This window comes from Sander lucioperca, chromosome 11 (genome assembly GCF_008315115.2).
Source record: "Sander lucioperca isolate FBNREF2018 chromosome 11, SLUC_FBN_1.2, whole genome shotgun sequence".
Taxonomy (NCBI): domain Eukaryota; kingdom Metazoa; phylum Chordata; class Actinopteri; order Perciformes; family Percidae; genus Sander; species Sander lucioperca.
The window spans coordinates 23,492,655-23,506,222 of NC_050183.1; the positions used below are offsets into that span (position 1 = coordinate 23,492,655).

Below are 13,568 nucleotides of genomic sequence, written 5' to 3' on the forward strand. Positions count from 1 at the left end.
AGTTACATTAAAATGATACAAAATAAGTTTTGTATTCACAAGTTAAAATTCATATGCATGTGTGGGCGAACATTAGTGGTTCACATGCACAAGCGGCAACATGACAACATGAACTGTGTCTGTGTGTGTGTATGTGTGTGTGTGTTTCATGTGTGTGTGTGTGTGTGTGTGTTTCATGTGTGTGTGTGTGTGTGTGTGTTTCATGTGTGTGTGTGTGTGTGTGTGTGTGTGTGTATGTGTGTGTGTGTGTGTGTGTGTGTTTCATGTGTGTGTTTCATGTGTGTGTGTGTGTGTGTGTGTTTCATGTGTGTGTGTGTGTGTGTGTGTGTGTGTGTGTCTGTGTGTGTGTGTGTGTGTATGTGTGTGTTTCATATGTGTATGTGTGTGTGTGTGTGTGTTTCATGTGTGTGTGTGTGTGTGTGTGTGTGTGTGTGTGTGTGTGTGTATGTGTATGTTTCATATGTGTATGTGTGTGTGTGTGTGTGCGTGTGTTTCATGTGTATAATGGTACACAAGCACAGGAAAGTTGTAGGAGTGTGTGTATGGATGAATATTATACTCTTTCCCATTAATTTCCTATGGTGGTCATTTTGACCGTAAACAAAAAAAAGTGTGACTAAGTTGAATAAATCACTCAAAATTCAAAGGAAGTAGTCACAATGAATGTTATGTGTTCAAATGCCATTTGTGATTTTGTGTGATATGATGAAAAATACCATATTTATGGTAAAGGGAATGTTGATCTTTTTTTTCTTTTTTTTTGACTTCTCACTGGTTAGCTCATTTGAACTGAAAACGCAATTTCCGGTAGAGTGTTTGGGCATGGGACAAATAGGTGTGGAGAGAAAAGGGGAGTGAACACAGATCCCCGGGCCAGAACGAAGCTGGCACAGCCAGATGAGTACGGAGCAGCGGAGGACGCAGGAGGGCAGAGGACAGTGTGAGCCAGACATACCAACCAGAGCTAAGCATGCACAGACATATGATCATCATTTTTTACAAAATGTAACGTGTGTGTGTGTGTGTGTGTGTGTGTGTGTGTGTGTGTGTGTGTGGAGATGCATTGACCTTTGGGGCTTAGGCCCATTCACACTTATTAGAGCTACTTCCTTAGCCTGTTGTAAGAGGAGCTCTTGCATTTTTTAACATTCCTTTTTTACTGCTTTGTCTTACCCACTCTCTGGGATCACAGTTATATGTTTAACTGCTTCAAATAGTGTAAAGATACTTCATTCTTGCCCATTGGTTTATTTAAAAAACGCAATTTCCTGTCTCAGGACATTAATACGCAGCTTCCTGTCTCCTCCCTGGTAATATCCGGTCTCCGCCCGAAGAATTGCGTCAGAAACATCTGGCGGATGTAAATCACATTTTTGACATCTCGTGACATCTTGACCTGCCGGTCATCAATCAATCCGCATATTTGAGTGGCAGAAAGCACTGCCCATTACTTTCTTCCTTGTGACGTGAGGTTTTGGTCCTGATGGACCTCAGCCTCCTGCCAGAGGGGAGTGTCTCAAAGAGTTTGTGTCCGTGGTGGGAGGGGTCAGCCATAATCTTTCCAGCTCGCTTCAGAGTCCTGGTGGCGTACAGGTCCTGGAGCGGCGGCAGATTGTAGCCAATCACCTTCTCAGCTGACCGAATGACACGCTGCAGCCTGCCCTTGTCCTTGGCAGTGGCAGCAGCGTACCAGATGGTGATGGAGGATGTGAGGATGGACTCAATGATGGCTGTGTAGAAGTGCACCATCATTGTCTTTGGCAGGTTGAATTTCTTCAGCTGCCGCAGGAAGTCCATCCTCTGTTGTGCTTTCTTCACGAGGGAGCTGATGTTCAGCTCCCACTTGAGGTCCTGGGAGATGGTAGTTCCCAGGAAGTGGAAAGACTCCACAGTGTCAATTGTGGAGCCACAGAGGGTGATGGGGGCAGGTGGGGCTGGGTTCTTTCTGAAGTCCACAACCATCTCCACTGTCTTTAGAGCGTTGAGCTCTAGGTTGTTTTGGTTGCACCACGTCACCAGGTGGTCAGCCTCCCACCTGTAGGCGGACTCGTCTCCATCAGAGATGAGTCCGATGAGGGAGGTGTCGTCCGCAAACTTCAGAAGCTTGACGGACTGGTGACTGGAGGTGCAGCTGTTGGTGTACAGGGAGAAGAGCAGAGGAGAAAGAACACAGCCCTGAGGGGATCCGGTGCTGATGGACTGTGAGTCGGAGATGTCTTTCCCCAGCTTCACATGCTGCTTCCTGTCAGACAGGAAGTCAGTGATCCACCTGCAGGTGGAGTCAGGCACACCAAGCTGGGAGAGTTTCTCCTGAAGCAGAGCCGGGATGATGGTATTAAAGGCAGAGCTGAAGTCCACAAACAGGATCCTGGCGTAGGTTCCTGCGGAGTCCAGGTGCTGGAGGATGTAGTGGAGGGCCAGGTTGACTGCATCGTCTACAGACCTATTGGCTCTGTAGGCAAACTGCAGGGGGTCCAGGAGGGGGTTGGTGATGGCTTTGAGGTGAGAAAGCACAAGGCGCTCAAAGGACTTCATAACCACAGAGGTCAGGGCGACGGGTCTGAAGTCATTAAGTCCTGTGGTCCTTGGCTTCTTGGAAACAGGGATGATTGTTGAGGACTTGAAGCAGGCTGGCACGTGGCATGTCTCCAGTGAGGTGTTGAAAATGTCTGTGAACACTGGAGACAGCTGATTGTTTATTATAACAATATTGTTTATTTTTAGACCCCCGAAGGCATCATTTTACCACTTGATCCAGTCTCTTTGAAATCAGGGATCCACTCTGGAGTTTTCCAACTCGCTGAAATTATCAGGTTAGTATTTTATTTTTAATTAATTTCTATACATTCTGTTCTTTAGTATTTTATTTTTAATTAATTTCTATACATTCTGTTCTTTAGTGGTGCATTCACATTTTAACATGGACAACAGGCGACCTTAAAGGGATATTTCACCGCTGGAAAGCTGAATATATCTTTAAATTGGATCACTTATGTAGTATAAATGTGAAAAAAAATTGAAATTGGTGCCTTCTAGGCCGAGAACAGCCAGGAAATGTGTTTTTGGCTCAAGTGGATGAAAGACACCAAATCCCAGAATGCACTTGCTTCGCTGCTCTGAGTCCACTCCCAAGCCATGCCTACCGTTTACAGACAGACAGAGACGGTCAACTCAATTCAATGTTTTATTATCATTTCAACCATATACACGAAACAACGTTTCACCGTGGCTCAAGTGGTTACACAATTCAAATATATAAAAACAACATTATATACAAACAACATACGAAACACATTATATGCTCCGTAAAGTTCAGCTAACACATACTAGCATTAGCGCTTGGTAGGCTGTACACATTGCAGACGAGACAGCAGGTCTCATATTTCAGACACTACAAACTTATTTGTATTATTGTACTATTTCGTTATCAACTATATAAAGCTCAAATATTGGCCGTTTTACGAAAATTGATGGCTAATTGCAAATTTGCTACTAGCATTAGCACTTGGTAGACTGTATCTATATACAATTTGAGTATACAAATTTGCGTGTATTGTAGAATGGTCGGCATTTAACAGTCACAAACTCCACCAGCAGTTAGCAGTTTGTTGGATACAAGCACCCCCATTTCTGCACCAGGCAGTCCGTGTTAACACAGCTCACCTCCACTAGCTAGCCTTACCCGGCGACAGAGCTAGTAGAGTAGCTAGACTGGTAGCTGTATAGTCCGATACAGCAATTGTTTCAACAACAACAAAAATACAGCAGTCTCTGAACTCGCGTTGGGAGTTTTGTTGGTTGGATGTAGTCCAGTTTGTTGTCTAATGAGCTGACAACAAACACGATTTTGGCACCCACAAACTCGTTCAATGTCCCCCGCTGATGATGTCCCTTTACCGGCCAGAGGCATCGAGCTGCACAGCTGGTCTCCATAGCCGGCGGGCGAAGCTGTGTCGAGTATTCTGTCTGTAATAAAGTGTCCTGCATATTCTCCGATCTGTACCAATGTATCCCAGTGGTACACGTGTGCGGTAGTTTGAATGCACATAATTGTTGTTCTAAAAATTCCTTCGGGATGAATAAATCTATCTAAAGTTTTGATGCTGAGAAGCCACGCTACGCGAGGATTCAAGATGGCTGACACTCGTTTTGTTTCGTGAAATTTCGAAGAATGTCGGCAGTCCAACCCCCTATGGGCGTGTTGACAACCTGCAGAAGTAGGTCCTACTACTGGCTGTAGTCCATAGCCTCTGGGCAAAAAAGCCTCAGATGACGCAAAAATCGTCATTTTGCGTCATCTGAGGCTTTTTTCCAGACCCTCAATCCAGAGATCTCCCTTCTCAGGAGGACATGAGGGAGGGAAGCACGGCCATTCAAAAATACTACCGGGTTTCTACTGATACAAAGCTTAATGCTAAATCGGTGAAGTATCCCTTTAATTCAAAACATAAATGTCTTAAATCATTTAACATTATGCAAAGCAAATTTCAATATGTTTATATCTTTCTATGATGAAAAATGTTAACATGAAGTCCTTCACACTGCTCAGTTTGCTGGCTAACCTGAGAACTTTAAACCTGTTTTTTTTCCTCAACTTTTGTGTTTCTGTAGTCATTGCTCTCTGTATTGTAGTATAAATGTCAAGTATATCTCAATTTGTGTAAGATATAAATAGCTTCAGATTCACTTCTAACTGAATATTTATATTTTTTGCTCATAAATAATAATAATAATAATGATGATGTGTGTGTGTGTGTGTGTGTGTGTGTGTGTGTGTGTGTGTGTGTGTGTATGTGTGTAGTACCGGACTGTGGAAAGTGGTGGCGAAGTTCCGCAGCAACCCACAGCAGAACTATTCTGCAGACTTCGAGGTCAAAGAATATGGTGAGCCCCAAGACCTGCACTTTTATTTAACGTATTGACGTATTTATATTTAATATTTAAAAAACTTTAACGTTGATTTATTTTTTACTTGATTGGACCCACAATAAAACTCCTTTCATTTTTCAGTGCTGCCCAGTTTTGAAGTTAAACTGATGCCTGAAAGCTCCTTCTTCTACGTGGACCATCAAGAGCTCACCGTCAACATCAAAGCTACGTAAGTGAAGGTTTTGGTTTCGTGGCTAGAGACCTGATTGGCCGCTTACTCTTTTAGTCTGTTAGTCAATTGATGTTTTTTTTTTTATTTACTTTCCTTGTTTCCTGGCTTAAGCTTGTCCCTCTCTTGTGGATTTAGGTATCTGTTTGGTCAAGAGGTGGATGGGAAGGCCTACGTGGTGTTTGGGGTTATGCAAGACAATCAAAAGAAGAGCTTTCCAAGTTCTGTTCAGAAAGTGCAGGTGATCACATACTTCGACGTCTGTTGATTGGTTATTCTGCCGTATGCAGTATATGTTATACAGCTTGGCTTCTATTTCAAGATGCATTTTTCTATTATGTCACATTAGATAAGTAAAGGTAATGGAGTGGTCAAACTGAAGACAGAGCACATCACACAGACTTTCCCAAACATCCTTGACCTGGTGGGGAGTTCCATATATGTAGCTGTCAGTGTGCTGACAGAGAGCGGTAAGAAAGAGAGACTGTGTGTTTGTGCTTGTTCACTATGTTTGATCATTTGTGGGTCAAATTAACAGTATTATTATTATTATTATTATTATTATTATTATTATTATTATTATTATTGTTGTTATTATTATTATTATTATTATTATTATTATTATTATTATTATAGCAGCCTGACCAAGATCGGGATCACCTTTTGAACCATGTACACACTAGTTGCTCTTTGGCTAGCAATGGCAACCAGAGCGTTGTCCTCCCCCACAAAATAACTCATATCAGCAATGTGGACAATAATAATAATAATTTTCCAAACAAGAACTCAAGGAAAAAAAGAAAATACAGATTTGAGGATACATTGTTCTGTATCAGTTAATCTAAAAGAAAGTAAATAGATGTTAAAATCTGTTTTGTGTTTCTGCATTCATTCACAGGTGGTGAAATGGCGGAGGCGGAGTTGAGAAGTATCCAGATTGTTACATCACTTTACACTATCACCTTTAAGAAAACTCCCAAATATTTCAAACCAGGAATGTCCTTTGATGTTGTGGTAAAGTACTTATTTAAAAATGATACAAAAGTATGGTTACTTAAATAAGAAAAATCCTTTACAGAAAACATTTCATTACTGAATACAGTTACTCTACAAAGCACAGATACAAACACAGATGGAAATATATTCTGAATATAAAAGTTGCATAACTGTAATTGATATGACATGTTTTATCTGTCATGGATTGTCATTATGAAGCAAAGGCTGATTTTCTCAAACAGGTGAGATTCCAAAGAAAAAGAGAAATTCACCCATTTGGGTTACTATAAACTATCTACTTTAAATCAAAGTACTAAGTGCACAGCTAGTGCAGTTTGCATTAAAACTATTCTTATAAGATAAGTGACCTTACTTTGTTTTAATAACATTTTTCTGATTGTTCAGCTGTTTGTGTGTCTGATGGCAGATTGAAGTTGTGAATCCTGACGGCTCTCCAGCAGAGCGTGTTCCAGTGATGGTCGACCCAGGCCAGGTGCAGACTTATACCGCAGCCAACGGCATGGCAAAGCTTTCCATCAATACAGAGGCAAGGGAATCAAGACTGATAATCACCGTGAGTCCCTCATTTTTAATAAAATGTTTTGCATTACAGCCTGTTTAGCAAAGGTTAATGAAGTATGTTTTACAATGATGCAAATACTGTTTATCTTTTTTATTCTTTTCCCCCAATCTTTATTTTTTTTCCAAGTTAATGAAATTCACATAAACAATGTATCTTACAGATAAGTGTTAACAAAAGGAGCTTCAAACCCATATACTGGACCTTCCTCACACCTGTCTTTCAGGTCCCTATAGCCCACCCACAAAAAAAAACAGAGTACTCATACTAACACACACCAGGACAGAAGAGACAAAAAGATAAACAACTCAAAAAACGAAGGGAGGGAGGGGGGTTAGCTCAGGGCTCAGTTCAGACTGGTCAGTTTCTGTCAGTTTCTTCATTGATATTGAATGTGTTGACATGGGCTAAAAAGGGTTGCCAGATTTTGCGGAAAGTCTTAAGGGAGCCTCTTAAAGAATACCTGATCTTTTCAAGCCTTACACATTGCAGTACCTCAACAATCCAGCTGTTATGTGTGGAAGGGGAGTGTATGTACATGTGTATGTAGTCGGCAGGCAATGGATTACACCTGTTGCATTTATCAGTTCTATCGGAGTATATTCTAGCTAATCTAGCGTTAGTAAGGTGGGCTCTGTGTAGAATCTTGCACTATGTAAGGCTTTGCTTGCACATATCAAAGAGGAGTGTACACGGTCTACCATCTGTTACCATTACTCATCTGCTAGAGTAAAACCGAGATGCTGGCTAAACAGTTTGACTCTCTGTTTGAAATGGGATTATAAACTGTCGATACGATGCCCCGTTGACTTGAGTTTTGTGATAGGAATTTATCAATCATAGAACCTGGAGGTTGGTTAAGAAAGTAAGGCGACTGAGATCATAAATATTGTCAAATTTGAAAAGAGCGGAATAGATGGCTATTTGGAAAGTTAAACTTTGCTGATAAATCCGAAAAAGAATAGAAAACGCCATCAGCATATAGGTCGTTGATAGTTAACAGGCCCTTGTTGTACCAGATCTGGAAAGCTCGGTCTGAGCAAGAAGGAAGTAATGAATGGTTATGAAGGACTGGAGCCAAACCTGATGAAGTATGTAAGACAAACTGTCTCCTAAACTGATTCCAGACTTTAAGTGCATTTCTGATCGGATTTGGAGAAAATTGCTTAATTGGAAGTGGCAATTGGGAGCAGACCAAAAGTGAGAGGTACGAGGAGGACGTTTCTATATGGGCCCACTGAGGCTGATAGTTCTGTATTTTATTTGTGTTCCAGAATAAAAGCCTACTTATGTTGCAAGCCCAGTAGTAGTGACAAAAGTTTGGCAGAGCTAGTCCTCCCTTAGACCTAGGGAGTTGGAGGATTGTTCTCCTAATGTGTGCACGCCCACTCCACCATGTTAACTGGTTTTAGAGAAGAGAAAAATGACTTATAAGCAGGGGCGGACTGGGACAAAAATACAGCCGTGGCAATTCCGTTCCTTACCAGCCCAATTTCAGACAGGGACAGAGATTATGACATGAGCAGCATGAGGCACACCTAAAGGCTTTCATAATTAAATAATACACACACTGGAGCAATTCATAAAACCTTGAAATAAACTACCATGGCACCATCTTAGAAAAGAATGGAAATGCTTGCATATTTAAAACATATTATTACATACTTAAACACACAAAACACCAAAGTACGAAGACATAGCAGACACAAGCTTTTATTTTGAAAAGTAGAAGCTCAACGACACCATATGGTAGGCTCCAGGCTGCAGCCGTACAGTCTTGCATATTTTTATCAAACTAGTGGAATACGCCAGTGTTTCCGTTAAGTACTGTATATATAACAGGTAATTCCATTCAACAAGATCAAAAGCTTTTTCAGCATCCCAAGAGAGTACAATTTCTGGCGAATCGGTGGGAGGAGAAAAAATGATATTAAGCAACCTCCTGGTGTTTGAAGATGAGTGCCTTCCTGAAATAAAGCCGGTCTGATCAGGGTTTATCAGAGCTGGCATGATTTTTTCAAGGCAGCAGGCCAGAGCTTCAGCTAAAATCATGAAAAATCTACGTTCAATAGTGAAGGGGTTAGGGGTTAGGGACTAAGATTGTTGTTCCCATCAGTCCCTTCAACCAGTTACCCTTTAAAACCTACATTAATCAACATTTTTGATATTCACTTGTAGTGTTGTAATCAAGTAGAGCTATCACTCTATACAGATTTTAAGATTTCACAGCTGATTTTCTTGGTTCTGCTGCTCAAACATTTTTACTGTACAGTATGTAAATGGTGAACATACTGTAGTCAAGCATCTTCAAGCAAGACCAAGATATCTTCTCCAAAACAAAGCTATAAGGAAATGGAATATAGGCAATGATTTAATGTTAATTTTCTGTGTCTGAAGATGAATTGATTAAAAAAATATTGAATAATGCAGCTTTAGGTAATAAAGCTGCAGTGAAGTACTGAGAGACTGTTTTGAGACCACAGACTGGGAAATGCTCTGTAGGTCACATGGGGAGGACATTGACAGTCTCACTCACTGTGTTACAGACTATATTCATTTCTGTGTGGAGAACACCATACCTAAGAAGAAGGTTCGGTGTTTCTCCAACAACAAACCTTGGGTGACTCCTGAGCTCAAAGCCCTACTGAATGAAAAGAAAAGACTTTTTAAATCCGGGGACAAAGAAGAGCTGAGGAGGGTTCAAAAACAGCTCAGATGGGAGATAAGGAAAGGGAAAGACAGCTCTAACAAAACAACACGAGAGGTCTGGAGGGGACTGAAAACCATCTCTGGCAAAAACAAGGACAGTGGTAGAGGCTTTGCTTCTGGTGACCGTGACAGGGCAAATTAATTAAATCATTTTTTCAATAGATTTGATTCTACCCCCTCTCCTCCCCCCTCCAACCAGACTTCAGACCTGTCAGTGACTCAGTCTTTTCCTCTCTGGCCACTGCGGACCACCTCATCCTCCAGGGCTTCTGAGACATCAGCACCCCCCACTTCACACACCTCCCCCCATCCTTCTCTCCAGGGAGTACCTACACCTCCCTCCAGCAGTCTCTCTCTGACAGTCCATCAGGTGAAGAAGGAGCTAAAAAAGATCAAGGCAAGGAAGGCCCCGGGCCCGGATGGAATCTGCTCTAGACTGCTTAAAGATTGTGCAGATCAGCTCAGTGAGGTCATCCTGCACATCTTCATCCTGAGCCTGAGTTTGGAGAGAGTTCCAGCCCAACCACTTCAGACCCGTGGCCTTAACTTCTCAGCTGATGAAGACCTTGGAGAGGATTGTATTGCGGCACCTGAGAACCCTGGTGAGCTCAGAACTGAAGCCTCTACAGTTCGCTTACCAACCAGGCATAGGGGTGGAGGATGCCATTATCTATCTATCACACAGATCACTGTCACATCTGGAGAACACTGGGAGCACTGTGAGGGTCATGTTTTTTTATTTCTCCAGTGCTTTCAATACAATTCAACCATTACTGCTCTGGGGGAAGCTATTGGGAGCTGGTGTTGACCCCCACCTGTCTGCATGGACCATCAGTTACCTCACTGACAGACCACACGTGTCTGATGTGGTGATGAGCAGCACAGGAGCACCACAGGGTACAATGCTCACCCCGTCTCTCTTCACCCTGTATACAGCGGACTTCAGGTACAACACAAGCAGCTGTCACATGCAGAAGTTCTCTGATGATACTGCCATTGTTGGGAGGGTATCAGAGGAGAATAATCAGGAATACCGGGAGGTCATCAGGGACTTTGTCAACTGGTGTGAGTCAAACCACCTTCACATCAACGCCAGCAAGACAAAGGAGATGGTGGTTGACTTTCACCGGAGGCCACCTGGTACCACACTGGTGAACATCCAGGGTGTCTACATTGAGATGGTGGAGACATACAAATATCTGGGTGTTCACCTCAACAATAAACTGGACTGGTCCAAAAACACAGACGTCCTGTACAAAAAGGGCCAAAGCCGTCTCCACCTGCTGAGGAGGCTGAGGTCCTTTGGGGTGTGCTGGACTCTGTTAAAAACATTTTCTGACTCTGTAGTTGCGTCTGCAATCTTTTATGGAGTAGCCTGCTGGGGAGCTGGGATCACAGAGAGGGACAGGAGAAGACTCAACAGACTGCACTCAACAGAATGCACATTTATCTATTTATTACTCTGTGTCACCTCCAACTGTGCAATATGTCATCTCTACTCATTTGCACCTTACTCTTCTGTATATCTGTGTTTTATATACTGTCTGTTTATATAAGGTTGTTTATTGTGTAAATATGGTTGTTTTTATTACTATTATTAATATTATTATAACTAATTCTATTCTATTTTTCCTTTCCCTATACTTTATGTATATTTTTTGTCCTATGTCTACTTAATGTTTATTTGTGTTATTCTGATGTGTGTACATTTTCTTTTGAGCTGCTGTAGCATAGGAATTTTCCCACTGTGGGATTAATAAAGTCTATCTTATCTTATCTTATCTTATCTTATCTTATCTAAGGAAAACCTTTCTTTTAGGCAGAAACCTGGAACAAAACCAGGCTCTTGGTAGGTGGTGTCTGACGGTGCTGGTTGGTGGTGTGATGAACAGTAGAAATTATAGTCACAATAAAGATAATGGAACTATGACTAGTGGTTGTAATAGTTCATGGCGTAGCAGGGAACTGCAGGGCGTAACGTACCTTGCTCAATTAAATGTCAACATTTAATTCAGCTATGAAACGAAACAATGTAGCATACCAATGGCCAGCTTTTTATTGTACTGTCAAGCTATTGTATGAAAATCCTCGTCAATTCTTGTCAGTATATGTCTTTTAGTTAGTCCATAAAAGTGATTTTTTATTGCTAGGCTACTGCGAGGCAAGGTCTCCACAGGATAGAATAGACTTGAGACTTTTTTATTCAGCGGTACGTGTATGCTTACCTGTGTGTGTTGTTAATTGCAGGCAAGGACCAATGATCCTCTTATTACATGTGAAAGGCAAGTATCAGCCACCATGGTAGCTCTCCCATATACCTCTCAAAGTAACAACTACATCCACATAGGTAAGGGACATCCTGAAATAACATTAGATGTTGAAAACAATTGGTGGCTTTGGCGATGTATGCACCATGCACTACATCTTTTTAGTGTCCAACATTCATCACAACATGTCACATTTGCAGGTGTGGATAAAGCTGAGCTGGAATTAGGAGACACCCTGAATGTCAACCTCATCCTCAAGAGGAACGAAAATCATGACACTGACATCACATACCTGGTGAGACCTGGTTTTACACCTGCATGTGTGCATATACAACTCTTTTTGTTGCATCCCACAACCTGTGTAGTCTATACATGTCGGAAAAGAACTGATGTTATCTATGTCCATAGATCCTGAGCAGAGGTCAACTGGTGAAAAATGGCCGTTTCAAGACAAGAGGCCAAATATTGATTTCCCTTACAGTCACTGTTACCAAAGAAATGCTGCCATCGTTCCGCATCATAGCCTACTACCACACAAATGGCAATGAAGTGGTATCAGACTCTGTTTGGGTGGATGTAAAGGACTCCTGCATGGGCTCGGTGAGACACAGATAGTAAGATTGTGTGCATCTGCTTTAACATTGCCTCATTCATTGACCTCCCCTTTACATTTAGCTGAGGCTGGAATCATCCAACCCCTCTCCGTCCTATGAGCCTCTCAGGATGTTTGGTCTAAAGGTCACTGGAGACCCGGGGGCCACAGTGGGACTGGTGGCAGTTGACAAAGGTGTCTATGTCCTAAACAACAAGCACCGTCTCACCCAGAAAAAGGTAATTTCTTAATCTTATATTTAACAAAAATAGTTGATGGGGGGCACTCGAAGGGGGTCTCGTCTGGGGCGTCATTCAATGTAGAACCGCCACTACTCGTAAATGTGTGTAATGCCATAACTGAACTGTCATATGAGTTTACAGCCCGGTCTCATGGCAGTTCGTGTAAATGTCACATTATTTTTAATCTATTGATACGTGTTCACGAGGACGTTTTTCTCATTTTTTACGTGGTGGCAGCACGAAAATGTGAAGTAATGTATTTCAATGGGAAGCATATTGCGTGGTCGCGTCCTGCGTGTGGCGTTTTGTTTCCCGTAGTCTTCCTAATCACAACCGTCCCGTTATTGTCGCGTGGTCGTCTTCTGGCGTGTGGCGCCCTTTCCCTGTAGTGTTTTTCCTAAACCCAACCGCCGCCATCCCGTTATTGTCGCGCGTCCCCAGCAGCCGTCTCCCAGCGTGTGAGGCGTCCTTTCGCCATAGGGTATTTCGTGCTGGCCACCACGTAAAAAATGAGAAAAACGTCCCCGTGAACACGTATCAATAAATTAAAAATAACGTGACATTTACACGAACTGCCGTGAGACTGGGTTGGAGTTTATAGATATGACTGTTTAACTTATGTAACTAGTGTAACCCTATGTCTTGTCTGGTTGTTTTTGTGTGTGTGAATGACGTTCGCCCTGCTCAGGTGTGGGATATTGTAGAGAAGTACGACACAGGCTGCACACCAGGTGGAGGGAAGGATGGAATGGGTGTGTTCTACGATGCTGGGCTGTTGTTTGAGTCAAACACAGCTTCTGGAACTCCCTACAGACAAGGTGACACTGATTTTTACCACTTTTTCTTCCCTTCAGCATTCATTTCAATGTTTAACTTTGGGTTAAGCCCCCTCGCGTATTTACAGACACACTGATATATCATTATGCGTCAGGGCCCTGCATTCATACTCTCACCAGAGGTGTGCCTGTGCCACCAAATATAAAATAAATTATAAATTATTTTCTTCAAAAAACAACATCCACTGCCATGCAGAGTCTGCCTATCAATGCTGTGGGTCTGGTGAGGGTAGAGTAAATATTACAGA

At 42.2% G+C, this 13,568-nt stretch overlaps 2 protein-coding genes across 5 annotated transcripts in view; both read left to right on the forward strand.

The window, feature by feature from the left end:
• Positions 1-13,568, forward strand: part of LOC116065088 (NACHT, LRR and PYD domains-containing protein 3-like) — a 321,141-nt gene that overhangs the window by 125,516 nt on the left and 182,057 nt on the right. The gene's annotated exons all lie outside the window — the stretch shown is intronic.
• LOC116065087 (complement C3-like) overlaps positions 1-13,568 on the forward strand; it is a 119,679-nt gene that overhangs the window by 11,996 nt on the left and 94,115 nt on the right. For all 4 annotated transcript variants that reach the window (XR_004898729.1, XM_036007041.1, XM_031320549.2 and 1 more), the window contains exons 5-16: positions 2,725-2,813; positions 4,802-4,884; positions 5,011-5,098; positions 5,237-5,339; positions 5,448-5,568; positions 5,997-6,112; positions 6,522-6,668; positions 11,631-11,730; positions 11,851-11,945; positions 12,059-12,250; positions 12,326-12,481; positions 13,173-13,302. Coding sequence is in view for 3 of the 4 variants with exons in the window: in XM_036007041.1 (XP_035862934.1) it covers positions 2,725-2,813; positions 4,802-4,884; positions 5,011-5,098; positions 5,237-5,339; positions 5,448-5,568; positions 5,997-6,112; positions 6,522-6,668; positions 11,631-11,730; positions 11,851-11,945; positions 12,059-12,250; positions 12,326-12,481; positions 13,173-13,302 (1,420 nt within the window). In the remaining variant the exon portion in view is untranslated. The remainder of the gene's footprint in view (positions 1-2,724; positions 2,814-4,801; positions 4,885-5,010; positions 5,099-5,236; positions 5,340-5,447; positions 5,569-5,996; positions 6,113-6,521; positions 6,669-11,630; positions 11,731-11,850; positions 11,946-12,058; positions 12,251-12,325; positions 12,482-13,172; positions 13,303-13,568) is intronic.